The 27734-nt window shown below is 46.3% G+C and overlaps 2 protein-coding genes across 2 annotated transcripts in view; one reads left to right on the top strand and one right to left on the bottom strand.

Moving 5' to 3' along the window:
- Nucleotides 1-27734, bottom strand: part of LOC149335553 (P-selectin-like) — a 107052-nt gene that overhangs the window by 28847 nt on the left and 50471 nt on the right. The window contains exons 12-15 of the mRNA XM_089553969.1: nt 26329-26502; nt 16699-16878; nt 15738-15911; nt 12006-12185 (exon numbers count right to left, since the gene is read on the bottom strand). Of these exons, the coding sequence (XP_089410095.1) occupies nt 12006-12185; nt 15738-15911; nt 16699-16878; nt 26329-26502 (708 nt within the window). The remainder of the gene's footprint in view (nt 1-12005; nt 12186-15737; nt 15912-16698; nt 16879-26328; nt 26503-27734) is intronic.
- On the top strand, nt 1249-26368 carry LOC149335554 (uncharacterized). The gene is made up of 4 exons (XM_089552169.1): nt 1249-4884; nt 9239-9278; nt 16707-16831; nt 26337-26368. Exon 1 carries the CDS (start codon nt 2005-2007, stop codon nt 4048-4050), a length of 2046 nt encoding a protein of 681 aa, XP_089408295.1. The 5' UTR covers nt 1249-2004; the 3' UTR covers nt 4051-4884; nt 9239-9278; nt 16707-16831; nt 26337-26368.

The following is a 27734-nucleotide window of genomic DNA, read 5'->3' as shown; positions in this document are numbered from 1 at the left end:
AGTGGAGTATTCACTGCAGTTGTTTTTCTTATTAAGCTCACAGTGCACGCAGGTGTCTGCTCTCAACACCCGTCACCACCCCAGGTATCTTCAGTATCTAAATCAGCCGTTCCTTCGACACAACATTAGACGAAGAAAGAACGTAAGCATCTTCGGACATAACAAGGGTGTTGAATAATGGCACCGAAGGAAAACTAATTTTGCGAAAACTAAATGCAAAAGCCTGGCTCGGACGGGTAGTCTAGCGGATCAACTTATCAGACGAAAGGGTGAACCACCTCTGTCTATGTGCGGTAATATAACTTGGTTTTGGTTATAGAAGTTTAACGCCCCAAAGCGACTCAGGCTATGAGGGATGCTGTAGTGAAGGGCTCCGGAAATTTCGACCACCTGGGGTTCTTTAACGTGCAGTGACATCGCACAGTACACGGGCCACCAGAATTTCACCTCCGAAGAAATTCGACCGCCGCGGCCGGGGTTGAACCCGCGTCTTTCGGGTCAGCAGCAGAGCGCCATAACCACTAAGCCACCGCGGTGGTTATAATATAACTAGCAAACACGGCGCTGGTGAAGTTGGCACGTAAAGCGCAACCAGAATGTATGGCAGTCTAGAAGAGTAACTGTATACGATCGTTCACAAAACACTCGCAAAACACAAACAAGAAAGACAAAACACTCGTGTTGTGTCTTTCTCCCACCTTGCTCTTCGTTTTTGGCCCTAGCTGCATCATGATTATTATTCAACTCGGCCAGCTTTCCACCTTGCTACACTAACAGAACGCATGGCTTTAGTAGCCAGAAATAGTGAACGCTGCTAGTCAGTCCAAGCAAGATGCAGTTAACCAGCCAAGGACGAGCTAAGTTCGAGCGGTTTTCCAGGCCCTGGTTCTGGTCGATGGCTCCGTGTCGTAGGCTGGCCCAAGTCGAGGCCATCTGTCTACGCCGTCATGCGTGTTTTTCCACGTGCGCAAACTCTACCGGCCTATTTTAGTTCCTCCCAGCTTCGACAGGCACGTCACTGCCAGGGCGCTCCGGGACTAGGCGTACTTGGATCCCCGGCAGTGCGTCATCATAGAGGTTTGTATTGACATGCAGACGACAAAAAACGCGCACGGGATTCGGGTGTGCGGAAGAAGAACTATGTAGACGCAGCCATGCAACAAAATAGACTGAAATTGCCTCCAGGCTTGAGGGGACGTAAATGACGCAACCCCTGGTTTTCATGCCAGGCGAATGGGTCGCGAGGGTGTAAGGAGATAGCGCCACCCAGCGGCGTTCGTGAGGAGAAGACAAAGCACGAGGAGCGCGTGCGGAGGGCTACGCCGGGACAGGTCGAACAGGATTACGTGGCAGAGAAGAGAAGAGCGCGGTGGGCGACGGACGTGGACGAGTTCTGCTGGCTCCCCGAGTTCCGGGCTTGGGCCTTAGCCGCAGACGTCCGGGCCACCAGACCTGGACATCCATCGTCGAGAGCCTCAACCACCAGGCCCAGGCGCCACTCTTCTCCGTCCATCCGTCAGCTGCTCTACATAGGCCGCTTCGGGCGCCTACGTGACTTTTCCGGGATAGCAGACCTGGAAACCGTGCCGGGAGCCCACGAACGCTGACGCTGCGGTAGCGTTTCATCGACGTTGGAACGCCAAGAGACTCCTTGACTGCCCGACACCCAGCCAGTTCCTCCCCGCTCGTTGCTCGAATAAGACAAGTAGTGTGAACTTTCCTCTTTGACTCTTTTTCCTGCATTTATCATAAGCACTTTGTTCTGTTCCCTCGTGTGTTTTTCCCGTGTATTGTTGCGTTGTTCTCTTGTTCCTTTCCTTTCTTCTCGCTCATATTGTAATTGGTTTCCTTTCCGTTAAAAGCCGCCTCGTTTATTGTTTGTACTTTGGTGTTTGTTGAAAATAAGACCTGCAATCTCACAGAGTCCTCACAAATTTGGCGTCCACTACGACAGGACGAGGTCGGTTTTAAATTCTTTGCCTGGTGTGTTAATTTAGGCACAGTATGAGCGCGTCGGATTTGGTTGCTTTAGGCGAGCGCATGGGCTTGTGCGGCGCGGAGTTACGAGCGTGGGTGGAGGACGAGCTTCGTAAGGCACGGGAAGAGAGAGCCGCTGAGCGTGAAGCTGCGAAGCAGAAGCTGGAGTTAGAGGCACGGAATTTGGAGTTAGAGGCACGGAATTTGGAGACGGGGCGTGAAGCTGCGAAGGAACGTTTGGAGTTAGAGGCGCAGAACTTGCAGCTACAAATAAAGCTCAAGGAGGGTGGCGCAAATCCTCCGAGTGACCGTGGAGAGCGTAGCGTCTCATCGACCAGCTCCATTAACCCGCACAGCCTCATACCACAGTTATATGAAGCGCGGGATGACCTCGATGCCTACTTAAAGAGGTTTGAGCATGTGGCCACGGGGCAGGGTTGGCCAAAAGAAAAGTGGGCAACGGCGTTGAGCTTGTGCCTTGGCGGCGAAGCACTTAGGGTCTTCGGTCGGCTCTCGCCTGAGGATTCCGTGGATTATGACAAAGCGAAGCTTGCCTTGCTTCAGAGGTTTAGGTTCACCGCGGAAGGGTACCGAGAGAAGTTTCGCCAGAGCAAGCCCCAGGATGGAGAAACGGCCTCGCAATATGCTGCCAGGTTGTTTAGCTTCTTTGACCGTTGGGTCGAGATGCGGGGAGAAGGCCGCACTTTTGAGGTGGTTCGCGAGATGGTCGTGAGCGAACAATTTCTGAACAACTGTCATTCTCGTTTAGCCCTTTTCTTACGTGAGCGGGAGGGCAAGACAGTTGCCAAGCTGGCGGAGGCTGCCGATCATTTTCTTGAAGCACAACGGCAAAATAACTTGTTGGTCTTTAAAGAAAAGGGGGAGCACACGATAGGTAAAGCCAAAGACGAGATTTCAGGTCCACAGTCTCGCCTTCGGTGTTTTCTTTGTGAGAAGACTGGGCACAAGGCGGCGGATTGTCGGACGAAGCCGAAGCAATCGTATTGCACCTGGTGCCGCGAGGTAGGACATGATGCCCAGTCGTGCAAAGCTAAGAGGCCAGGAGACCGTGAGGAGTCCTCCTGTTGCATGACACCTCGACATTCACATCCCGATAACCCTGCAGAGGTAACGCGCGTAGAGGGCCAGTTGGGGGAGATGGTCTGTCCTTCCAACCCGGTGGAAACTGCTATGCCCGTGGGGCACGGTGAGGTGTTCGGCCAGCCTGGTTCGGTATTACGGGATACGGGCAGCACCGGTATTGTTGTGCGTGAGTCTCTTGTACCGCCAGCGGCACTAACAGGGAAAAAGGCTACATTATTCTTGGCCAATGGGACCCGTGTAGAAGTTCCGGAAGCGGAGGTGGTGATTTCTTCTCCATACTTCTCGGGTAAGGCCATCGCGCGCTGCTTGTCTACACCCTTATACGACATTATAATAGGCAATGTCCCTGGCGCTAAACCTCCATTCTCGGTTGACCCGCCAGTTCTCACTGATCAGGCAGTTTCCCTTGCCATGACGGGTGCGGTCGATGTTCCTCCCCTTATGATGACAGCAAAGGTTTCAGAGAGTAGTAAAAGCCTCACTCTGAACACACTCCACTTGTCACGGCCGGAGTTTCGCCTGAAACAGGAAGAAGACCCGACCTTAGAGGTGTGTCGCAGGAAGTTGGGGCAAATATTTCATGGCAAGGGACAGACCGCCCACTCCTTTGATACTGATGACGGTGTTCTCTTCCGGACATACCAAGTGTGTCCCGGCCAAGTCGTTGAGCAAGCGGTGGTACCGAAGGACTTACGCACGCAAGTCCTTAAGTTGGCGCATAAGAGTGCATTATCCGGCCATCATGGAATACGGCAAACAATAGCTAGGGTGCTCACTGAGTTTTACTGGCCCGGTGTACAGGCTGACATTAAGAGTTATGTCAGATCGTGTGACATGTGTCAGCAGACTGTGTCGAAGGCAAGGGAGAACAGAGTGAATAACATCATAGGACGGGAACATGTAAAATCATGGTGGAAACCGAGGTCGGTGTGGAGAAAACGGTTTCACAAAGGAAAACGGAAGTACTAGCCGGAAAAGTTCTCGCGACGGTGAAGTGGTTTGATGTGAACAATGGAATACGGAAGAATGTAGCCCACACCTGTTCTTGTTGGAATTGTTTTTGTTTGTTCATGTTTGTTTTTGAGTGTCGGCTATCTACTTTTTATGCTTTCCGTGTTTATTCGCCCTTTATGGACGCTTTATGTTGACTTTCCATGTGCTCTCTGTGCTGTGTGTGCGAAGGTCTGTGAACGCTTCGAACATTGATGACCGTCGTATTGTGTGTGGTGTGTAGTGTGCGCGCTGTGGTGCGGTGTTCTGTGTTGCGATCGTCGAACGCGTCTGGTGTCGCTCTCCTGAAGTCGAGTTCTTTCCCTTGGAAAAAACTTCCGAAGAGGGGGCCTTCTGTAAGGAGATAGCGCCACCCAGCGGCGTTCGTGAGGAGAAGACAAAGCACGAGGAGCGCGTGCGGAGGGCTACGCCGGGACAGGTCGAACAGGATTACGTGGCAGAGAAGAGAAGAGCGCGGTGGGCGACGGACGTGGACGAGTTCTGCTGGCTCCCCGAGTTCCGGGCTTGGGCCTTAGCCGCAGACGTCCGGGCCACCAGACCTGGACATCCATCGTCGAGAGCCTCAACCACCAGGCCCAGGCGCCACTCTTCTCCGTCCATCCGTCAGCTGCTCTACATAGGCCGCTTCGGGCGCCTACGTGACTTTTCCGGGATAGCAGACCTGGAAACCGTGCCGGGAGCCCACGAACGCTGACGCTGCGGTAGCGTTTCATCGACGTTGGAACGCCAAGAGACTCCTTGACTGCCCGACACCCAGCCAGTTCCTCCCCGCTCGTTGCTCGAATAAGACAAGTAGTGTGAACTTTCCTCTTTGACTCTTTTTCCTGCATTTATCATAAGCACTTTGTTCTGGTCCCTCGTGTGTTTTTCCCGTGTATTGTTGCGTTGTTCTCTTGTTCCTTTCCTTTCTTCTCGCTCATATTGTAATTGGTTTCCTTTCCGTTAAAAGCCGCCTCGTTTATTGTTTGTACTTTGGTGTTTGTTGAAAATAAGACCTGCAATCTCACAGAGTCCTCACAGAGGGAAAGCTGTAAAATGCATTTCCATACCCAACAATTCTGGACAAAAGCATTTTTCAGCTGGAAACCTTTTAAGAAAGCAATTTTTTCATATAATGTAAAATTTCACTACGACAACCAATATATCCGCCGATCATCCTGCGGCAGTCTTGAATGTCTCTTCTATTAACATTATTGCTATCGTCAAAAGCGTTGCCCATTCGTTTTCTGTGGGAGCCTTTACTGTTCGATGTGACCGTTGGAAACACTTTAAAAGAAAGATTTTACTATAGATCAGAAGAATGGACCATTACTTTCATTATTTCTCGAAAAGTATCTTACAGTTTTCTAATTTTCCAAAATTTTTACAGAAATTGTTGGTTATGCCAGAGCGCACGTAATGTGCAAACATTTCCTGCTATCTCTATACATGCCGGTCCACTTGCAAAGGGAAAGTTTTACAATTATTCAGCTGCAAATCATTCCCCAACTCCGAGAGGCAATGAAGTCTTTTGGCACTGTCGAAATTTCAAGTGGGGAATAATAGGCCCTTAATTGTACAGCGGTTCTGCAGGTAATTATGATCTATGGTTCTCGAATGTGAGGTTTCTGTTAGCCATGGCGGAAACGGCTAGATCTTGAGACGTTATTCATCAACAAGTTACTTTTATCGGTTAGAGGAAAGGGCGGCGCGTTGTTGTTTAAGGCAAAAAGCAGACGAAAGATGTGAAACTATGCAGCGTGAATCTGAGCTCTCTTTCTTCTGAACCAAGAAAGTTTTGAAAACGCATTTAAATGTGGCGCATTTATGCAAAAATCATGTGGGTCGCGTGCGTATATGTCGTGCTTCGTTTTTTTTAATATTTTTTTAGCCTCTAGGCGTTATGAATACAAACATGTTTTTGCACAAGCAAAAGATGCCTGGGGTTGCTAGCCGGCAGAAGGCAAAGACTTAAAAGCGATGCAAATGTGAAACGAAGTTTCACCTGCATAAGACCTACTCACAAGTGGAATAAGCAATACAAACCAGAGACGTGCTGAAGGAGACAATCTTTCAATTTTAGCACTATCCCATTCACAAGGCAGAAATAAACAGGTTTAGCATAGCGCATCCTCAAATACACAAATAAATTGCACGCGCCAGAAAAAGTGCAGCGCAGATCACGTGAGCTGAACTTTAATTGAGACCAAGCCGCTGCATTCGTTGAAGTTATGTACGCTTTTCCTCTTAAGTTAGCGGACGGGCATTTCAAGTAAGCAAAGAGAATATCGTCAGCTACATGGCTACCTCATTCGAAGCGAAATTATGGCGATTCAGAGTTGATTCGCAGTTTGTACTGCTATGTTTGGCCCATGTTAACTGTACATCAGTTGCAAATTCTTTTTTCTTATTTTTACGTATCTATAACAGAAAAACTGGCCAATTAATGTGCCCTTTTGTTGAAGTGGTTTAACGATTGCACTTTTCCTAAGACTTCCGAGGCGTGTAGTTTTGTTGACTAAAAATGACTTCCGTCCGAAACACCAGACGGCCCCACTACAGCCGACGTTGTCGTTGTGTTTGTGTGTGCGTGCGTTAAACGAAAATGTGCATATGAGACATAAAGCGCGAGTTAACGGGAGGCGTTTTAGCGTAGCATACGCGTCACGCTGTTCAAAAATAACTTATGTGGCACGAATCCCATGGACAGTTTGTCGAAACACCAGCTCACGGGGAGAGCTGAAACTGCTTAGCGGGTTTTGTCCGTAACGGTTATGGCCCGAAAAATGCCATAACTCAACGCACATTAAATAGTACATGAACAAGACCGGCTTGTCCGAGCCTCGGTGAATGTTTACAAGGGAGGTTTTTGAATAAGGCTAGGGTTGCTGAAAACCAACGTATGATCTTTCCTTCAAACAGTATCTACAGGTATAAGCAGGTAATAAAGGAGCAGATAGCGATACGATAATCAGTAAAGGTGGAACTGCAGGATGGCGGCAGAGCAAAAAACAGCTCATAGCGAGTGCTCCCTGCCATATTTATATAATGGTGTTTTTTATTTATTGCTTTTTGCGAATATCTGATCACCAAAGAAGGCTCCATATGCTGGGGGTGGGTAGAAAGATGAGGAACAGAAGGATGCAATCACGAGAGAAAATACGCCAACAAAATTGAAGCACAGCACATGGGAAAGTAGTCAAACGTAGGAATGCAGTCAACATCATTGTCAGTAAGCTTTTTCCACCAATTTGCTCTTCACTGAAGTCAGAATGCTCTCAAATCAGCCTGAGTTGCTTCGGGACTTTAAACCCCAATAACCAAACCAATAACCATCATTATTTCAGTGAAGTGCAGTCGCCAACACCTGTGTGCTCCCCGTACCTCCTATTCCAGTGAGTGCAAATTGTAAAACAAGATGTAAACGTTCGTAAATAACGGAACTATATCTTCAGAACTGTTTTTCGGGATTTTTCGGCAGTTCTTTAGTTTTACTCCAGTGATTCATGGACACTGCCAGTTTGTACTTGCAGTCGCAGTTTAAATGCGATCTCGATACCTTTAAATCGTTGTTCCGAGCAGCCAGGAATTCAAGCACATGTTGCCTGCTGTCGTACCTGTGTTCTTAATTCTCTGTTGATTCTTAGGTTTCTCGCTACCAAAAAACTACACGATCACGGACAAAGACTGTCTTTAGAACCCCATGGAAATGGTGCAGAGAGGAAGCAGAAGCGCTAAAACGCAGAAACAAACTCCTCGACATTATTTCATATTTATTTCGCTCCCCACAAAAGACCCCGCAAGGTTTCCCATTATTTACCAAAACCATTTCCTGAATTCTCCAGTCCTTTTGTTCGGCGCTTCCGCAAACAGCCTCGGAAGGGACACTACACGCGGCTAGGCACGTGTAGTGCGTTTGTATTTTTTTATCTCGAAAAAATAAATATCTTCCTCGAGTAAACGCGTCGCAGTTTTGGTTATCGGCGTTCTTCCGGTCTTGTTGCGCCTCCAAACAAGGACGCCATTTCACGCCTGGTAGCTTGCACTCGCCTGATTGCGGTCGCCGCTCGTGAACTCGAGCCGCAAATGCTAGCCGTGCTCCTCCGCAGACAGGCGTTGTTTCCTCCCGATATATAACCACAGTAATGATTTACGAGGTCTGCGGACACAGTATGCGTACTACTTTCATTTAAATGAGAATTTCTGAGTCGGTTGTTGAACGTCACGTACGGGCGATGCAGCCGATTTTTTGTTTTGTTTTAAGCGCGGTTTAAAGCGATGTAAAAATCAGGACCCGCATGTGACCCCTTTTTTTTTCCTCTTTAAAAGCTTGCAAATTCATTACTTGGTTCTTAGTACAGCACATATTGTTGTTGTTCGTTTTTCTGTTTTTATTTCGCATTTCTCTACATTCTAAACACGAATGCTCGTACATGGTAGTAAAAAGGTAGTAAATTGTCCTCTAGCACATTCTTTATTATAAAAGGGAGTACACTAGAGGACAGTTATTCCCTCTTCACCGCTTCCCGTTTATACGAAGGCGCGAAGGTGCGTAGTACGGTCACCTTCGTAAGGCTAGTCATAAGATAAAAAGGAACAGTCTATTCTCTCACAAGAATGAATTCTGTTGTTATCTCTGGAGTAGGTTTTTAAAATTTTTCTTGTCAGTATGAAACGTCCTCAGGATACCTACTTGGAAAAGAGGAAAAATTTTGTCGACTGAGCACACTTATGGAGAGATTAATGGTTGAATGTACATACTGTGCTCTCGTTTATATCAGAGCAACTTGCGCCAATGTTAATTATATCGTTGTTAGACTCTCTAATTTCCTTAACGACCGCACATCCGGGTGGCGCAGGCGGAGTAGGATTGTAGAGTAAAACATCTTCTTCTAGCATCATCCCTTACCAGTCGTATGTGTCTATGAGCGTTTAAATGGAAACAACTTACTAGAGAAGTTTCGGTCACCAAACCGGAAATATTCATGAGAAAATTCCTGAAGGGCATGCAGTAAAGTAAAAACAACATGCGCGGACCAGTACGGAAACCAGCGCTTAAAGCCAGTCATTTTATGTTCGAGCTGACGGCAGTTCTGACCCACTTTGCGACATTCGGCATGATTTCCGGGACAGCGTCCATGCTAGAATTTCTTTTTTTGCATTTCAGATCCTGATATGCAAGAGGTCTGAAAGAACGGCCCGCGAAGGTAGAAAAACTATTTCAAAATATTCCCTTATTATTCGCTTTAAGCCATTTTCCTGCACAACTATTTCGGCTGGAAAGTATACCCTTGTTATTTTTTTTAACCAGGACTCATTACAATGGGGAAAGATAGGAAGATGCTGTCATCTGCAGTACAGCTTTCAGAATGTCCTGATGCTTAACGGCTGTATGCGGTACATTTCGACTGAATTATATTTTTGTTCAGCCATTTAACGATTCAATGTTTGCGCGTTGCCAACCACAGTTACAATTTATACATCTCAATTTCCATTAAGTTGAATTTCCCGACAACTTGATAAAATATACCATTTCATTGCAAGTGTGCTCGGTATACGGCTGCTAGCCTACGGCAAAGCTTGGTACTGATCTCGGTAATAACTCTTCTAGCTGACTGCATACAGCCAGGCTGCAGTGTCGTCCCAAGTTAAGGGAAGCGTGCCGACACAAACGCGTCTTCCATCACCGGTGAACAAATCAAGAAACCCGGGTTTCCGTGCCCAGAAGGTGTTCGGGCCTGAATGCCTAGACTCTACATTGTGGCTTAGTAGATTGCGTGAGCTGCGAACTGCCTTTTTTCTTTATCTTTTCGTTTTCTCTTTTTTGTAATAACTCTATTCATGCAGCTGCCGAAGCCATACAGTCGTAGTTGTTTCTTCAGTCTTCGTACCTTTTCTTCATTGCATTGACGCTTCCGCACACATCAGTACAATCAAGAAAACGTCTATTGCTGCTGTACATGCGATGGTATTGTGCACACGTGCCTTAAGCACCTACACTATTTTTCCTCCGACCTACAGGTGCACTTCTTGTAAGCTGCAACGCGAAAGCGCCATCGACGAAGCATGCTTTGTTGCTATGCCAGTTGTTTCGCACAAAAAAGTTCTGCAATTAAAAAAAAAAGGTTTTTTTTTTTTAGTGTGAACAGAGCTTTTTACGACCTTTCATTGTCAGCGGTGTAGCGCATCAGAATACAGCTAAGACGCGCTAACTAGAAGCTGCTTCACTAATATTGAATAGATAACTTTTTAACTATTACCGTTAGTCTCTTTGTTTATTAAAAGGCGTGTAAACTACCGTGAGCAATATAAATATCATTTTTTATAATTTCCAAAACACAGTAAACTTCGGCGCGGTGACCCATCAAATTTTGCGTATTTTGACGAGTTGCGAGCATTGGAGGGCTTGCTTTGCTTGCAAGCTTTTCGAAAGCCCGTGTATTTTGTCACAATGCCGAAAAAATTTGTTGGCCCTCAGGTTCAAAGATAACGCGTTTTCGAAATTTATGCTTACCGCGTGCTAGACGTCTCAATAAATCACGAGACTAAAGAAATAGCTAAAACGTTAAGTATTCCTTGATAAGCAACCAGCACATTAGTTAGACCATCTTAGCTGTGCGCTGAGAAAAAGGCGCTGTTCTAATTCAAAACGCCTACATTTAAAAACTAAACAACAACCCAGGTGAAACACCCGCGACGCAATAAATACTTTGTAAAACCTGAGTCGAAAATCCTCCAGAAACCTTGTCAGTTCTTTGAATATACTAGCAAAGAATAATAACTGGTGTGCGCCCAGGGTTAAAATTTAACGTTTCCTTCGCAGTCCCGCGTTTTTCCTGGCCGTTTTAGTAAAGGTTTTTCACTTTCTTTAGGTAACCAATGCAAACCTTTGAGATGCTATAGTTTCAGAGTTTAATCACCAGCACAAGAATACTGAAAACATAACCAGCATTTCTGGACAAAAGAATTTTTGAGGGGGACACCGTTTAAGAACGCAATTTTTTCACATAATGCAAGATTTCACTACACCAATAAATATATCTACAGATCACCCTACGGCAAGCTTGCATTTTTTTTTCTATTAACGTTTTTTTCGACCGTCAGAAGCGCTCTCTTTGCTTTTCTATGGGAGTCTTAACTGTTTGATGCGGTCCAACAATTTTGTTACATTTCAGAAGAATGGACCATTATTTCTATGACAGTATCTTATAATTTTTAAATTTTTCGTCCGAGACTGTTGGACATGGAGAAACGCACTCCAGAGTAGCCAAGTCACGTAGAATTCCGAGTTGTGGACAATTATGACGATGTCAACGAATATTTTAAGGCGAAAGCCTTTAGTGGCTCATACTGTCGTCCGTTAACAAAGCGTGTCACACGCGTTTAACTCGGGAACTGAAAGAAGATAGAAGAAAACCAACGGTTGCTTCAGATAAGGAGGAAAAAATGAGCCTAGAAGCCAAGTTTGATGACTGTAGATTAATCAGTTAACTAATTATAGGCACAAATGTCGAAGTTGTGTCGAAATAGCGCGGACGTCGATATAGCCACTCGAACGGTGTGACGTAACATCCACCTAAAGTCGTCACGGCATAGTCAAAATTGTCACAGAATGGTGGGAAAAACGTCGAATTTGTGTCAAATTAGATGAAAAAATGTGTACTTAAGTGTAATTCACACTCAAGAACCCCGGAAGGTGAATAATTTGGGTATCGATATAGCCACGGGAACGGTGTGACGTCACATCTACCGGAAGTTGTCATGGCATAGCCTCTTCAGCTTTCGCCTCTCAACACTTCAGTTGCCAAAGTGTCCTCGGAATTTTTGGGTGGTGGTTGCCGGGTGATGGTGACGGTGTATACCATGAGGATGGTGACGACTTTTGTCACGATCATGATAATAACCGCGGAAGTTTTCGAAAGGGAGTTAGTTACCTTCGCACTTTGGCGGCGTGCCGTTCCAGCGGCCGTCGAGCCCACAAGTGCGCACGCGCACTCCGTTGAGGCGGTAGCCCGCGCTGCACCAGTGCGCGATCTGGGATCCGAGGTAGGTGGAGCCGTTCTCGTACGACACCTCGCCCTTCAGGATGGGGGGCACACGGCCGCAGTCCACGACTGCAGGGGGTGGCGCAAGGGGAGAGAAAGAAGTAATGAGAAAAAAATTATTTCATCGAAAGCAGCAAAACAGCGACAAAGGTTCTTTGCCAACACAGAAAAACAAGCCGCGCTTGACTCTGCATCGATTCTGACACCATGACTCGAAAATGTTGAAATTACCCAGAACAATAGGAGAACGGGTGAACGAATACTAAATAAACTTTCGTGTCCACATAAAACTTTTCGTAAGCAATAAAAATATCCAGCCGCGGCGGACGACTTCCGATTGAGGCAAAATTCTAGAGGCTGGCGTACTTCGTGCGATGTCAGTGCACGTTAAGAACCCCAGGTGGTCGAAATTATCCACAGCTCACCATTAAGGCGCCCCCCATAGCCCTGAGTCACATTGAGGCATTAAACCCTCATGAAACCAAAGCATCTGACCACGGAAACATCAGGCATACGGAGAGCACTGATGATAATCGGCTAATTCACCGGTTAATTCAATTCGTTAATAGAACTTCTCACGCTAACGAAAATCGGTTAAACAACCGTTTGAATATTGAAAATTGTTTTTTTAGGAAATGAAATGGCCGGCGCATCTCATATATCTCGGCGGACACGCTCACCGCGTCGAAGGGAAGAGATAAAGGAAGGAGTGAAACAGTTACCAGGCAGTTTTTACCAAAGACCTCGAACAGTTTTTTTTTTACTCCACTGTGTCTTTATACGTGAATATAATTGTAAATAAAAGGAATAGGTTAAAGATTACCTCATGTTCGTCATGCTCTCCCACTACCTCGACATTTTTAGAGAATTAACTCTGATAAAGGTAACGTAAATTGTCATCTTACAATGTACAAACAATAATTGGTCCCTTGTTCATTTTACAGTGCCAATCGTGATGAAGCCGTGGGTGTAATGTTTTGCGGCATTCGCTGCATAGAACACCGGCCATGGAGGCTGTATATTGGTCGAGGCAAAACACCAAAAGTACCTGTGTGATTTGCCATGTCAGTTCACGTTAAATAGGTTCAGTTGGCTGCAATTGAAGCACAGCCCTCCAATATGGCGTTCCCCGTACTCTCCAGGGAGCTTCAAGACCATAAACCCCACATATTATGACTCTCATATTACAACCAGCCACATTTTACCCCTGGTCAGTTGATGTCATACAGAAACTCTCCTTCTCACTTCTCTTTTATGTTCGTTCGGGCAAGAAGAATCAACCGAAATTCAATTTCCGCTGCAGTAACGCAACTTCTTTACGACTCCTCTGAATAGGAGCATGCATTCGACATCAAATTAAAGCTATAGCAAGATTACGACTGTCAAGAGATTTACTCCATAGTCTAGCACACGCTTAAGAAAGCTCGGAATGGGTTCCACAGACACTTCCCTGTGTAACGGTTTCCTGAACTAGGCCTGCATGTGCAAAAAGCAGTCACCTTTCAAAAAGCAAGAAGAACGGGCAGGAACACGAGTGTTTGGCACGTGTGCCAAGATATACGGACTGCAATTTCAGCGTTCGTACCTGTGGCCGATGGGTCGCTTGGAAACCTCCAGGGTGCCCTAGGGGCTATATATTCACCGAACAAAGCCACGCCTGTCAGGGAAACCTGGCCGTACAGGCCAAGCAATATTCGAGACGAAGTTCTACAGCTGTATACGCAGCCCTGAGTTAATCCGGACGCCAAACCTGTTTTCTTGTTTCTGAGGCCTTCCGATGACGTGTATTGCTGTTTTGGGAACTTACTTGGCCAAAACCGTGCCAATGAACTCTTTCTGTTATTAGCTAGTCCGAAGGCATGTTACGAAGTGTAAGTAAGTGGCCCTAAACACTTTGTACGTGTTTCGTGCTTCTACTCTTTCGTATTTTTTAGCCTTATGAAAACATGTTACCCCCGTTCGCTAGCGTTATAGTTATTATAATAAAAGTAACGATACATAACCCATTAGCCAGTTAGCTTTATATGTCTAATTGCGTATTTTTAGATGCTTAAATCATTTCTCTGTGATTATTGCAGCAATTCTTTATATTTGGCACTGCCAATTTATCGCTTTCATTCTAACAATAATCGAAATACAAGCTTGCTCTTGTGTATAATGTACTAACAAGATGGAAAGAAACGCGAACAGCATGGCGCCTACGCGCTCCGCTGTTCTAATTTCTTTTTTTGATGGCGCTTTTAGCTGGATGGTAAGAAAAGGACGTTAGAGCCGTCCTAGAATTGTTGGATTTGGTTTATAGGGTTTAACGTCCCAAAGCGACTCTGGCTATGAGAGAAGCCGTAGTGAAGGGCTCCGGAAATTTCTAACACCTGGGGTTCTTTAACGTGCACTGACATCGCACAGTACACGGGCCTCTAGAATTTCGCCTCCATCGAAATTAAACCTCCGCGGCCGGGATCGAACCCGCGTCTTTCAGGTCAGCAGCCGAGCATCATAACCACTGAGCCACCGCGGCGGCTGCGTCACGGACAACTCCAGCATCTTTTTGCTACCACCGAAGTAAAAGCGGGCTTAAGAAATTGGCTGTGGTTTGACCAATGGTCATCCCGAGTAGAATTGCGGGAGCAACGGCGCGGCAATCGCAGCGGTGGCGGCATCTCAGGGGGCACTTTGACTGTCTGAAGTGCGTAGAGGCGAAAGCGTTTTCCTCACCTCTTTGACTGCGTCTTTTGCACTGGTGACGTCACCACTGGATGACGTCGCACATAATTAAGCACTAAATACTAAGTAGCTGCTAATTATTAATTAATTACTGATTCATAACTAAACACTAATTAACTGCTAATTAATGAAGCTTAAGCTTCGCCTTTTCGAGTGGGACGCGAGAGCATGTTGTAGCACTGCCAGGGAGTCCACGGAACGCCACCAACCGCTCGGCGCGATGCATTGCCCTTTGAACGCAACGCTTATTGAGGAAAAGAAATGGCGCAGTTATTCTCTGTCATCTCGGTTGGGTGGACACCTGAACCGCACCATACAGGAAGGGAGGAAGTCGGAGTGAAAGAAAAAAGAGAGGCCGTAATGAAGAAAATAAAAATTTTATTTGATGAAAGGAAATTACGCAGTAACTGTAATAAATAACCCTCATCTAAAGCCCTCATCCGAGGGCCCTTGAGGTATTTGTAATAAATAAATAAACTGTCTCACTCCTCGCGCATGCGCAGTTGGGGCTCTCCAGGGCTCCACGAAATCGCTCACACCTAGCGTAGTGTTGCTTCGCAAAAAAAAATGCCAAAAGCGGAGTGCCTAGGCAGCGCTCTGTTCGCATTTCTTTCCATCGTGATAGTAGAACTCAACTCTCCTGCATACTTGCGTGCACCTCGAATAATAGGCAACTGGGTGTATGGCGCAGAGCGCCTTGGGTGCGATAAAAAAAAAGTACTACCATCGTCATCAAGTACATCGCCTCGTACCTCAAATAGCACCAAGAACGTCAAGCACCCTTCCGGTGTGTGGAAGTAAGCAGTCGCAGCCCACAATTTCTCGGGCCATCATTACCATCAATGTGTGGCCCCAAAATATCTTCGCCATCATTGCCATCAGAGTAAGTTGACTAACATGTGCACGTGGGAGCGACGCCGGACCACTGTCCGTCACGAAGACATGTCCTGGACTCAGGTCCGTCCATGACGTGCCCCGGGTGGCATTTGTAGTGCACCGTGTCGTGCACCTGGAAGTCCTCCTCGACGACGTAGCCTCCCAACGGAATGTCCGGCTCCCCACACGATATCACTGCAGAGGCAGATATGTAGATTGTAATCATCAGTGATCACATACAAGCTGCCGACACATCCCTGGAAGGCTGCTGAAAGCTAGTACAAGAAAACTCTATGACAGCCTTTTGATTGTGTAAGAACAATCCGCGAAAAAGCTCACAGAGACCACTGTAACTGACAGGTGTTGCTAGCTACGCATAATAACCTGTAGATAGTACAATTGCCCAGCAAGGTAGGGAACACCGATATGTACAGGTACGGACATAACTAAATGGAGCACGCTATTCGGTTCTAACTGCAACCAGGCTTTCCCTGTGGAAAATGAAGAACTGTTTCTTTATGACAAGGCGCGTCAACGTAAGCTACCAGCATGCGCATACCATTACTGGAAATTTCTATTAGGCAACGCGGTAAAATAATCTAAGACAATTGCGTGCTCAGTTTACTTGTGTCCGCACCTGCACACGTACAGGGCAGTTTAATAGGGTTCAGGTAAATACGGTTGTGTGTACCTGGCTGCGTGTTCTACGTTGCTCCACTTACGCATAAGAGCTACCTGTAGCAGATAGCAACTGCTGTAATAGGTGTACTGTAATAGGTGCTGTAATAGCTGTAGGCAGGACACTTCCTCCGACGTGTCCTGCTCGAGTTCCCTGCTTGTGTCCCGTTCCTTCCAAAAAAGTGTGTTGCTTGAGTGCTCCGCTTAAGGTTGACGCTGGCTGCACCATAGCGCCGAAAGTTACGGCAGTTAAGCAGGGCAGCCTTGGCCTGAGTGGCTGTGCCGTCGCGATGCTTAGACTTACTGTCGCAGGTGGGCTCGACGTCACTCCAGAAGCCCGTCTCGAGGCAGGTCCTGGTCTCCACTCCGCTCAGGGTGAAGTTTTCTCCGCAGGAATAGCGGGCCACGCTCAGGAACGTCGAGGTGCCGTTCACCAGGTACACGTCGCCGTCCTCCAGCGGCCTCGGCTCGCCGCAGTCAATGACTGCGGGAGACCATAAAGGAGGAATTCATTTACTATATCCTTGTAATGCACGACTCCTCCAAGTTGGGCGCACACCTTAGCCGGAAAAAAAATGTCATGCTGTCAACAAGGAAATGGGGTAAATGAATTATTTGCCAGTATAAAAGAGCAGTTGGGTTCACATAAAAAAAAGGTGACTTGGAAATACAAAATCAAAATATTTTCATGGTAGAGACGGCAGGTTCTATATGCATGCTTGATTCGTAAACGCTAAAAGCGAAATGGTTGGTTGGTTGGTTTATGGGGTTTAACGTCCCAAAGCGACTAAGGCTATGAGAGACGCCGTAGTGGAGGGCTCCGCAAATTTCGACCACCTGGGGTTCTTTAACGTGCACTGACATCGCACAGTACACGGGCCTCTAGAATTTCTGAGAAATAATGTAGTCAGATTTTGGAAAGCGTAATATTCAACGCGCATATTTTGCCCTCAGGTAGAAAGGAAATTTTTTTTCACTATTTCTGCGGGGCAGCACAACAGCAATGCGGTAACAACGGTGATTGACTCAACCCTACGCGAGATCACCAGCGCATCACTACAAGACTGTACGATAGTCGAGGCTGAGGAAGCGGCCGTCGCTCTAGCGGCAGCGGAGGGCTATCGGTCTAAACGGTCTCTAAAAATCCTTACAGACTCACAAACAGCATGCCGCAACTACCTACGCGGCAGAATAGGGCACAGAGCGCTCCGCATACTCCGCTCTGGGGGCCACATAACACAACGATAAACAAACGAAGAACCAATCAGGCATACGATAGTATGGACGCCGGGACATACGGGAGTGACAGGGAACCAAGAGGCGGACAGGATAGCTCGAGGTTACACTTATTACCGAGCATCCAACGTAGGCGGCCTCGAGGGGAACGAACCTGTACCCCAAGATTATTCGGCGATACTAAATTATTACAAGGGCTGCAGAAAGCGGTATCCACCACCGGACAACTCCCTTAGCAGAGAGGACTCTGTCGCGTGGAGGCAGCTACAGACGGGCTCCTACCCGAACCTACACGTACTCAACAAAATATATCCAACACAATACAATGACAAATGCCCTTCGTGCCAAGAACCCCCCACGCTGTACCACATAACGCGGGCATGCCAGAGGATAAGCGTGGTACCAGTGATAACAAATCCGAGTGCGGAGCAATGGGAGGGAGTGCTCTCCAGCGATCGCCGGGTCGACCAAGAAGGTCTGATTCGGCGAGCAAAACTGGCAGCAGCATCCAGCGGAGCCCTGGACTAAGGGCAACCGACCTTTGAGCAAGATGGACGAAGCCATCTCAAAACCGCCGAACACAACCGAATCTAGAGCTAATAAAGTTTTCACTCACTTACTCACTATTTCTTTCCATTCGAAGGAGCATAAAAGGAAAGAAACAAGCGAAAAACCTACCCGGAAAGTCTAAAGGATGGTGGCACATGGGCATCTCTAAAATGTGTTTAGTTCCTTGTTAGACAGCAAGCATAATAAAGTGTTTTCATCCTCACGCGCAACACTATCGACGATAGGTTACAATCTTTCCTGAACTATCCTCTCTGGTGCGTAACAGGCATCAGGAATCGTGGCTTCTACCAGCTCATGTGAGTACCCTGAGTATCTGTCGCGCACGCATCGCAGGCCCGGTAGTGCAGCACTGCTATAAGACGAAGCAAATCACTCGAAAACTAACATCGCAAAGGCATCAAAGTATTCTGCAGGGTGGCATTTCTGGCCACTGTGTCGAACGTGCACAGCCGATAGCCGTACCGAGCATTAAAGAAGTGGTTGTTACCAATGCAGCGCATGTAATCGGCCCAATATTGGAAACATATTGGCAAAGGCCGCCCTACAAAGGACCAGGGTAAAAACATTCGTTTGCAATGCTGGGCCGATTATCTGTGCTGCTAGGGCAGCTCCATCTACGCTGCGAAGAACTGCAACAATATTTCACTGCAGCGGCGAGCCGCCGCGCGTTCCCCAATACCTATCCCAAGCCACTTTCTTCTTCACGTGCTCCCGCCCTCTCCGCTGCACCTCCTCGCTCACAAATCGCAGAACGCGCAGTGCAGGCTCAACAACCAGAGCTGCTCAGTAATCCAAGGGCTACTGCTCCATTTATTTAGAGCTTTTTCCTTTTCCGTCGCACGAAGCATGAGCGACATCTAGCGGTGCCAGGCAGGGCATGCTTCGGTTTGGTTTGGTTTATAGAGTTTAACGTCCCAAAGCGACTCAGGCTATGAGAGACGCTGTAGTGAAGGGCTCCGGAAATTCCGACCACCTGGGGTTCTTTAATGTGCACTGACATCGCACAGTACACGGGCCTGTACAATTTCTCCTCCAAAGAAATTCAACCGCCGCGGCCGGGATCGAACCCGCGTCTTTCGGGTCAGCAGCCGAGCACCATAACCACTCGGTTGCTGACCCGAAAGACGCGGGTTCGATCCAGGCCGCGGCGGTTGAATTTCGATGGAGGCGAAATTCTAGGGGCCCGTGTACTGTGCGATGTCAGTGCACATTAAAGAACACCAGGTGGTCGAAATTTCCGGAGCCCTTCACTACGGCGTCTGTCATAGCCTTAGTCGCTTTGGGACGTTAAAAACCCCATAAACCAAACCAAACCGAAGAATGCCCTGCCTGGCACCGAAATGTGCGGTATTTCGAACCAGCATGCACCGACCTTTGCGTTACAGGAAAGTCATATTTTTTTAAGAACCGTAAGCTTATCATCTTGATGGTGTTTGAAATAATTTGCGCTAACAACTACCGTATACGTTCACATTAACTGACAATAACATTTTCCCAATTTGTAAGGTTGCGCGTAGAATAGCGTAGGAGATATCCACTATTTAAACAGAATTTTACTTGGTTCAACAAGTCCGCCCGATGCACGGTACGCAGGGTACAGAACTTTCTCTTCTCCCTTTTGTATGCGCTGAATAAAAACAGTCGCGGTGCAGCAAAACATTTTTTTTCCCCTCGTATTTGAGTCGGCAAGAATGTTGCTTGCAGTCGCGGTTCAGAGTGAAACTGGAAACGCGGCTTCTAGACCCTCGAATTCTGCGACTTGTACCATGCGGGTGAGGAAGGGGCGTGCAAATATTTTCCGCGAGTCAGCAGGATGAAGTCGCATGTTGCGCAAACAGAGCTGCGCGACTGCTGAAAAGCAGAAACTTTGCCAGGAATTTGAGAAATCCTCTTCCCTTTGTGCAAAACTGCGCAGATGTCACGGATCACGGGTTCTTCCGCGTGAACGCGTCGCTCTCTTTGGAGTCCCGCCGACGCAAACTTGTAGGAAGGTTTTTAGGATTTTTTTTTTGCTTGTTTTGCCCAAAACGAGAGCATCGGAGATAAACAGGCAGCATTCGGGAAGGAAAAGGTTTTATTCCTGCCACACTGAGTGGAAACGTGCTTCACAAGCACTTCGTCTTAAGGTAGCGTTAGAGAATTAATGCGGCTGCCTGGAATCGCGTATACTCTAAGCTGCGAGGTGATGCAGAGCACGAATTTGTTGCTGTTGTTGTTTACCTCAGTACGAATTTGGTTTGCGTGGCTTCTTCCTCTTCGGGATTTGAAAACTGAAATAATCACGTCACCTTTCATGTGCACCGGTGTGAGCGACACAGTGGCACGCAATTTGAAAAGGTGCCAACTTCTCCAGGCGTTTTTTCGACAGTTTTAAATCACTGAGGTAAAGTGAAACCTGAAATAGCAGAGGCACTACAGCTCATTGTATTAAGAATATTCTGTACTTTACCTCTGTAAACCTACATCATTTACCTTTATGTAGCATAAGTACATAATGCAGTCCCACACGGCTTCATTTTGCCGCCTATAAAGTTTAATGTTTATGTTATTAATATTTCTTATGCTTTCACTTCTTCAGAGATTCAGGAAGATGCTGATCCAGCGACATCGTTCTTTCAGACTTTCATTCAGGTGCTGTGTTTTAACAGATAAGTTCAAAGCTGGTTTAGTACTTGTCAATCCTTTAAAGACAAAGTTGCTGGGCATCCATAAACCTCACAAGGTAGTACAGAGATCAAACGCTTTCCTAGGACACGTTCTAGGCGTATTTAGAGCAGAACATGCGATATCTAGCGATAACATTTTGTTAAAAAAGGTCTGAATGTAATCATGTGCAGTTAAACGCATGAGATTTCATCGTCATTGTTTTGCCTTCCTGGTCGCAGCGTCTTTGAGAGCAGCAGAAAACATAGTTCTGTTACTAGACAAGTGCTTTGCCCTCTGTCCCAACGAATGCCTACTCCGTTTTGTACACGTCCAAAAACACTTCCTGCCAATTCTACTCGGCCCTCGTGTCACATGTGTCAAATATCTGCTGATTCCCATCAATGATGATCACTCATGAATTGTACGCATGGTGTACACATGATGAAACTAAAAAATGACGCCTGCCTAGTTTTCTACCTCAAAATCTTTTTTCGATCGTCGGTGAGGAAACTATTAGCGCGAGTAATAGTATAGACCGTTCCAAGGTGAGGAATGAGCTACTTCTTTAATCGTCCAACACATGGAGAAAGAGAGCATATAATTCATCAGAACACAGCCACAATTGTGCTACATTGCTCTAGGGATGGGAATTCGATCAATGGACTTCAAAAGATCCCTCTTCCCTCGTTTGATAATTTCTTCAGATTGCTCTCCTGAAGTATTTTTGGACGCGCGACTAGTGTCAAAAGGCTGTTGAATAGACACCTTTCAGGCAGACTGGTTGCCACGTTTTAGAAGAATTCGTATGGATTATGGAAAGCGTTACGTTCATGGTATACTCCAGCAATTTTTAATCAGCTTAGAGACGCCAATCTGCATCTTAAAAGCTGCTGATTAAAAGCCCAATATAAATGCTAATTTACTTGAGAGATTTTGTGTGACGTTGACTCATATTCATGTTCCAAAACGGTTATGACAAATGTTGCGCCTTTATTTTTTAGAAAAAAAAAGAGATATTCCACTCTCTACGCTCAACACCCCAGGCACAAGAACTACATGAATGATCTTTAAAATGAGGGCAAACAGCGTTCCATGAACACTCACGGGCTGCGGATAATCCTCGATGACGCTGATTTTCCACTAAAAAATTCGGCAGCAATTTTGAAGCACCGGAAAGTTGAATCTCTGTTGCGTTGGCCTACTTACATGTTGCACCGCTACGCTTATCACTCAACAGCCATGACTGTCAAGCTTTTTGTCAATTTAGCGTGCTTGGCGTGCCTCTAGTTATGCTGTCAGCATGGCATATTCAGTGTTTCAGCGAAGGCCACAAATTTTTGAAATTTTGCCCGTCCTCTCTATCTGTCATGTCTGTTATGTTTATCTGCGTATTCGTCTGAAAAGTTAGCGCTGTTTAAATTTGAAGATTTTAAAATATCATTTTGAAGTTTTAAAGGTCACTTGTGTGAAATTGCAATAGAAGTGTTGGCGGATTCATCAACACTAGTAATACTATGCTGCAAAAACCATCTGTATACCTCGAAATGTCTATTTTGATAAATTACTCCGGTATACCATGCACAGGTATACCATGCACGCGGGTTTCATTTTTTAGTCTTCTTGTTATAATAAAGTGTTTCGCCAGTAAACGCTCACTAAACATTAACACTGAGTGAATAGTTGAAAAAATTAAACTGAGCAGCCGTTTAAATGAAAAATTAAAGCAACGCATATTGACCTGAAATGTTGAAAGAAAAATTTATCATTTGATTGTCTGTGTTCGTGATTTGAGAAATTGTGACTCAACGCAAAATGACATGTTAACGTCTCAGCACACTTGTACGAGCCGGGCTCGTCATAAGCCGACTGTCATTTCTGGCTCGTGACGAGTCCAGCATGTCATGCGTTTTCTGGCACTCAGTCTCCGGGTTAAGAGAGTAGGGACCGTCCAAAGCATTAATCGGCAATATGAGCCCGCTAGGGGGCTAGAAGTGTATCGGTTGAGTGAGCTTTACTCGGTGAATATTGACAGTTGGCTTTGTCACAAATATGATGAAGATGGTTGTGTTTGTACACGTCTCAATTTGTTGAAAAGAAAACGTTGAAAACAAAGCATTTTGTGGCTTTTCACGAAGCATCGCTCATCACTACTAAAGACGCACTAGGCAACAACAAAAGTGTCGCACTCCTCGAGCCTGTGCATACATACGTGAGCCGAAAACCTTCTGCTGCTGCGTCACATCTCATTTTAAACTTTCCTCTGCACACAGTACGTCTCAATTTCGTTATATATGGTGCTTACACAATGGAGCTCGCTTTTCCTGTTTTTTGGTTCAGTGTTCACACAGCATCCAGCGTCTTTGAATCCCTCTCTTCTCGATCCGTGCTCCATTGTGTATTCCGTATGCAAACCTCCAGCACGTAATAGCTGCCTTCAAGAAACGAAAGCCCGAAGGAGCGGAATAACAAACAAAAAGACAAATAGGTAGAATTTGAAGGGGTACAAATGGCGAGGCAAACAATCCTCTTGATACGCGTAGGCACTTTCGATTCAAAGAGTGCGAATGGGAATAAACATGGAAACAAGGGAAGACTCGGTGGTCGTTTCGCGTTCTTGGACGCGCCGCAAGGTTCGCACACTGACGTCAGCACAGAGGCCGCAGGGGCTCGGAAGAAAAGAGAGAACGGAGGTTGGACTTGCAATAAAACAAACAATAACAAGAAAAAAGCTTGCAACCAAACAAACAGTAACAAAAGAAAAGCACTAGTAGCAAGCGTGACGGGGACCTCAAGCAAGGTGCTCCAGTATTCTGGAGCGACACAGAAGTTTCGGTCGAAACTTTTTTCTTAAAGAAAGTTGACCAAGGAATTCCGCAGGGCGACGGAATGTGAAAGTTCGGGTTTTCTCGACCCCGGCAGAAGCGGAGACGAAAAATAAAACGGAAAGTGTTTTGTCTCCCTCAAAACAGTTGGAGTAAAACTGTGCTGCCCGGTAAACAAGCATTACTCTTCCCCAACCTTACACCACCCTAGCACATCCTGGGCACGCCTAGCCACAAACCTTTCCGGGTTTTAGTTCCTTTCGTGCGAATGTGAGAGGCGGTCGCTACACTTTGGTGAATTAAAGTTTCAGCGAGCTGCGCAAGAGCGCAAAAGTAAGCTAGGCACTACAAAGAAGAATAATAAGAGAGTGACTCTCAGATAGGACGGTCCATGCACTAGAGAAGTGGGACAGAAGGCAGGCGATAAGGGACAACAACGGCGGCCGGGACGGACGCCGAATGCTAAGAGAAGGGGACGACGCATTTAGGAAATCAGTGCTGGCACCGGGGTAACCGGTGGTTGCGCCTGCCGAGAGAACCGCCTAGTCTGGCAACTCCCTGAGTTGCGGCGAAAGGTTCCGGTAACGTCGTAACTGGGTCGCGAACCAAGACGGGGCAGGCGTCGGAGCGTGGATGTTTACAACGCCATCTCCTTCCCAAGTCTTCCGCATCTGCCACTAATTTGATGGATTTCCTTTCGAAAACCGCATAAGAGTTACAACTGCGTTGTCTCGTCACGTTTCGTTTCTTATTTTTAATGGGACAACAATAGAGCTATCACACGGAAACTCCGCCGATGTCGGAAATAAAATTCTCCTGACTGATCGAGGGAGGTCCCGTAATCTTGTAATAATATCGCAACCTCCGTATGCTGGCCGATGAGACTTAAATAACTGATTGGTCGAGAGAAATCACGTGGGCTTGTGGCGTATTCGCAACGTGTTCCGCGGATTGTGAGCGACCTAGTTTCTAGACGGCACTGCATACAGAAAATGGAAATCCAAAATGAGAAAAAAAAATTAATGTTGTAAAAGCAAATGTCAGCACCGGATAGCTGGTGCAATTTTTAGGAGAATCCTTCAAGATGTCGTATAATTTGTAATAAGGGAGTAATTACTCACCGGCGTCCACCAAAGCGCAGCCATACGGCTACAAAAGAAAGCTATACAGCGGAAGCCTGCTACTGTTCGAATATGGTGGTTGATGGGTCAAATTAGCAAAATGGCGCAAGAACACGCAGAAGTTGCAACACACGCTGTGGCAGATATGAATTCTAATGCTGTCACATTTCACTTTTAAGATGACTGAAGCGTCCCTGTTGCTGCTTTTTGTCATTTTCCTTCTGCAGAGCAGTGCCTTAAGCTACCTGTATTTCTTCTTAGTTGTAGCGCATGAAAGCCTTAGCCACTTATGCACCATTCAATCCAACACAACACAACTCTTCTTAGTTGTTTTCAAAGAAAGGTAAAGATCAGCAGGTGGTGCTTTATTTAGTCATCGAGCTGCATACCCAACTCAAAATCGCATTAATAAAGACAACCCGACTATGATTCCCTTAGTAAATGGAGTCAGCTCCAAACTACATAATTTTATGTCTGGGAGAATTTTTCGACAACAGGGCCAGGGTTTTGAAGGTATTTCAGGCTGATTTCATAGGCAGTTAAGTTCAGAGCTTCATGCTTACGCTATTATGAATTTCGGATCCTAAAACCAGCTCTTTTGCTAACCTCATGGGCGCATTTTCTCGTTTCTTACTGTCTCATAGATGGGATTTTATGCGTGGTGTAAGGACCTGCTGACTTATATTCTATTTCTCAAACAAAAACTCTCGTGTTAGCCTTTCGGTTATTGAGAATACATTCTAGACCTACACGAGCAGCGCGCGCCGTGTGGTTCAGGCAGTGTACGTTGCGAAGAACTCGCTATCCGCAGTCATATGACTCTAGTGGACTAGGCCAGTCCGTTGCAATGAGGCCTAAACTTGAGCTGTTTGTTCACTCATGTTCAGGAACAGGCTCTTCAAAGTTAAAGAAAACGCAGGGACAGAAGCACACAGTACAAAACAGCCTTTTTTTATTTTATAGCCGTTCTTTAGCAACGCCTTGTTTCTGCGTTCTTTTGGGCATAACATGGTCAGTTCTAGTGTGACTTCCTCCCTTATGCGGAAACCAGTAACCGCTGTCAGACACCAACCCCTCCTTACTTCTAGAAAATAAATATTAAAAAAGCGGTAGGGTTTTAATTTGGTTAAATCGAGTAGACGTGCGAAAGCGTGTGTGTAGCCTGGTTGGCTCATAGTTTGGCTTAAAGCACCCCGTGTTTGAAAGACGCGAAAGCAAGGGACCTTGAAAACACCAAGGTCATCCTCGAGGTTCCGGCCATTGGCTACAGGTGGCGCGACGCTCCTCTGAACTTAACCAAGCTTTCTCCCGTTGGCTATAGCTTGGGCAATGCCCCTCCAAACTAACTCGAGCTTACCCGATTTACTCCAAGGCTTCACACAAGAGACTTGTTAAAAATCGTGTCAAGCAGTGCTTTTGCACTGGTAAAAAAAGAAAAACAGAGAAACAACCTTTAAAGTGATGTCTCACGTTATAGTAAAGAGTTTAGGCGTCGTACCAGAATTGTGCGCCGCGCGATGGGACCTCTTAAGTACTCACACTTGCAGGTTGGATCGTCTCCGCTCCAGGTTCCACCCAGCTCGCAGTAGCGTGTGTCGTTTCCGATGAGCTTGTGGCCGGAGTCGCACTTGTAGTGCGCCCGGTCTCCGAACCGGCGACCTTGCACGTCCAGGCTGGAGCTCGGCACCGGAGACAGCAGCGGGCAGTAGCTCTCTGCGATCCACAGAGGGAAAAAAAGGAGGAGGAAAAGCTCAAGTTTGAATTCGTGCTTCACTTGTTGCGAGTATCCTCAAGGAAACCTAAAAAGCAAAACAAATTTCAAAATGTATAAAGCCTATGCTTCACATCACAGATTTGCTTCACGCAAATGGCGCCGCGTTGTCACTTCGCCGCTTTACGGCACTCTTTTGCTCCCCCGCCGCGTGGTTTTAAACGCGCATACTCGAGGATATTGTTGTATTCCGATCCTGTACTAACATCCAAAGTTGGAACTTCAAAACTGATGCTAATAGAGCTTTCTGCGATCGTTGGAAGGCTGTCCAAAGAACAGAATAAATTGCACTGAAGCACAAAGTACACTTTTTGTAGGCCATGCAAACTTGTTGTTTTCTGGACATGTGCCCACCTGATTTTTTCATTTCGATTACTTTTAATATGACACAGTTAAACCTCCCGTTCAGCGGGAAGACCAGCGCCGTTCAGGCGGCGTTATTGTGTGGAGAAACCCTCGTCACGCATGATTTTGCGCATGCAAGTCTGGAATGAGAACGGTCTAAAGGAGTACTTCTGATGTAAATTACAGGTACGCGCATGTCTCGAAAGACTTAACTTTATGGCAGATTTGATTTCATTTAAAGTAACATTTCTATATATTTGAGTCGGTATTCAAGCCCAGGACCCTTGGATCGACAGCCAGGCAAGCGGAGGACTCTGCAACGTGAGCACTTAAAATTGGCTCCTGTACAAGGGGTGTGAAATGTGCGTGGTGTTGGCATAATGTGGAGCTTAGACTATAATTTGGAATTAGTGGAGGAAACTATAGACGCGCTAATTAACTAGATACTAATTAGGGTAGCATTGTACTTGTAAACTGCAGCGTGTAAGAGTCGAGGTGAAAGCTGTATGGAATTAGCTAGAGCGGTGCTCTAACCCTGCAGAAGCAACAGTAACGAACGGCATATGCACATAAATTGTGGAGCACTTTTACAGGACAACAGATCATAACGGTTACACATACACTGAAAACAGCGGTGTGGCTGAACTGGTGGCTGAATTTTGAAATGTACGAAAACTAAAACGAGAAACAGACAAAGAAAAAAAAGGTGATATCTTTCAGCGTAAGTATATTAGAAACTCAGCTCCTGACTTGTGCACTGAAATTACTGTAGTGCATATTTATCAGCGTTGTTCGCGTGTTCCTGCAGGCTATCGCAGCGCTGTGCAGC

Source organism: Amblyomma mixtum, chromosome 7 (assembly GCF_055824585.1).
Source record: "Amblyomma mixtum isolate Tamu chromosome 7, ASM5582458v1, whole genome shotgun sequence".
Taxonomy (NCBI): domain Eukaryota; kingdom Metazoa; phylum Arthropoda; class Arachnida; order Ixodida; family Ixodidae; genus Amblyomma; species Amblyomma mixtum.
Note: the sequence above shows the minus strand (reverse complement) of the source record. Positions and strands in the feature narration are given on the sequence as shown.